A 569-nucleotide genomic window follows, 5' to 3' on the forward strand; every position below is an offset into this window, starting at 1 on the left:
ATACGCGGGTTGTTTGACGAGCAGGTACGCACGGACACTGTCTTGGAGCCTCTGCGGGCGACAGTGGTGTGAATCTTTGGCTCAAAGAAAACCGGCGTCTCGTCCATGTTGACGAAATGGTCCCAATCGAGGCCTTCCAATGTACCAAATGGTAAAATACGTTCGCACACCGAGGCCACAAAGTAGTTTCGCGTCGTGTCCAAGGTGGAAGACAGCTTTTGCCCTTCGCGCGTCGGACGACGGATGCTCAGCTTGTTTCGGCGCAGGAACTGGTACACCCAAGATATGAGTGCCTTGATTTTGCCGCCATGAAAATCAGGGTCAATGTTTCGAGCCTTGTGCACTAGCATCATCGTACTGATGGCAACGTCGTGTTCACGTAGATACTCAATATATTCAAGAACTTGTGCTTCCATGTCAGAGCGGGCAACTGCACGGCCAGTATGCGTGGAACAGAGATCGGGCGACCGCGCCACGGCAGCCTTCAGCTTCTCGTGGTCGCGGACTCAGCGGAGTACTTGGTTGCCTTGCATGCCGTACTTTTTAGCGAGCATGTAGACGCTGGTGCC

At 53.8% G+C, this 569-nt stretch overlaps 1 protein-coding gene across 1 annotated transcript; it reads right to left on the reverse strand.

Annotated features, from left to right (window-relative positions):
• Positions 1-29: 29 nt before the first annotated feature.
• Positions 30-353, reverse strand: H310_14968 (hypothetical protein; the record flags this gene model as incomplete). The annotated part of the gene is made up of 1 exon (XM_008882948.1): positions 30-353. A coding segment is annotated over one exon (324 nt), but the record flags the coding sequence as incomplete, so codon positions are not given.
• Positions 354-569: the final 216 nt, after the last annotated feature.

The sequence above is a fragment of the Aphanomyces invadans genome, assembly GCF_000520115.1.
Source record: "Aphanomyces invadans strain NJM9701 unplaced genomic scaffold supercont1.115, whole genome shotgun sequence".
In the NCBI taxonomy this organism is placed as follows: Eukaryota; Oomycota; class Saprolegniomycetes; order Saprolegniales; family Verrucalvaceae; genus Aphanomyces; species Aphanomyces invadans.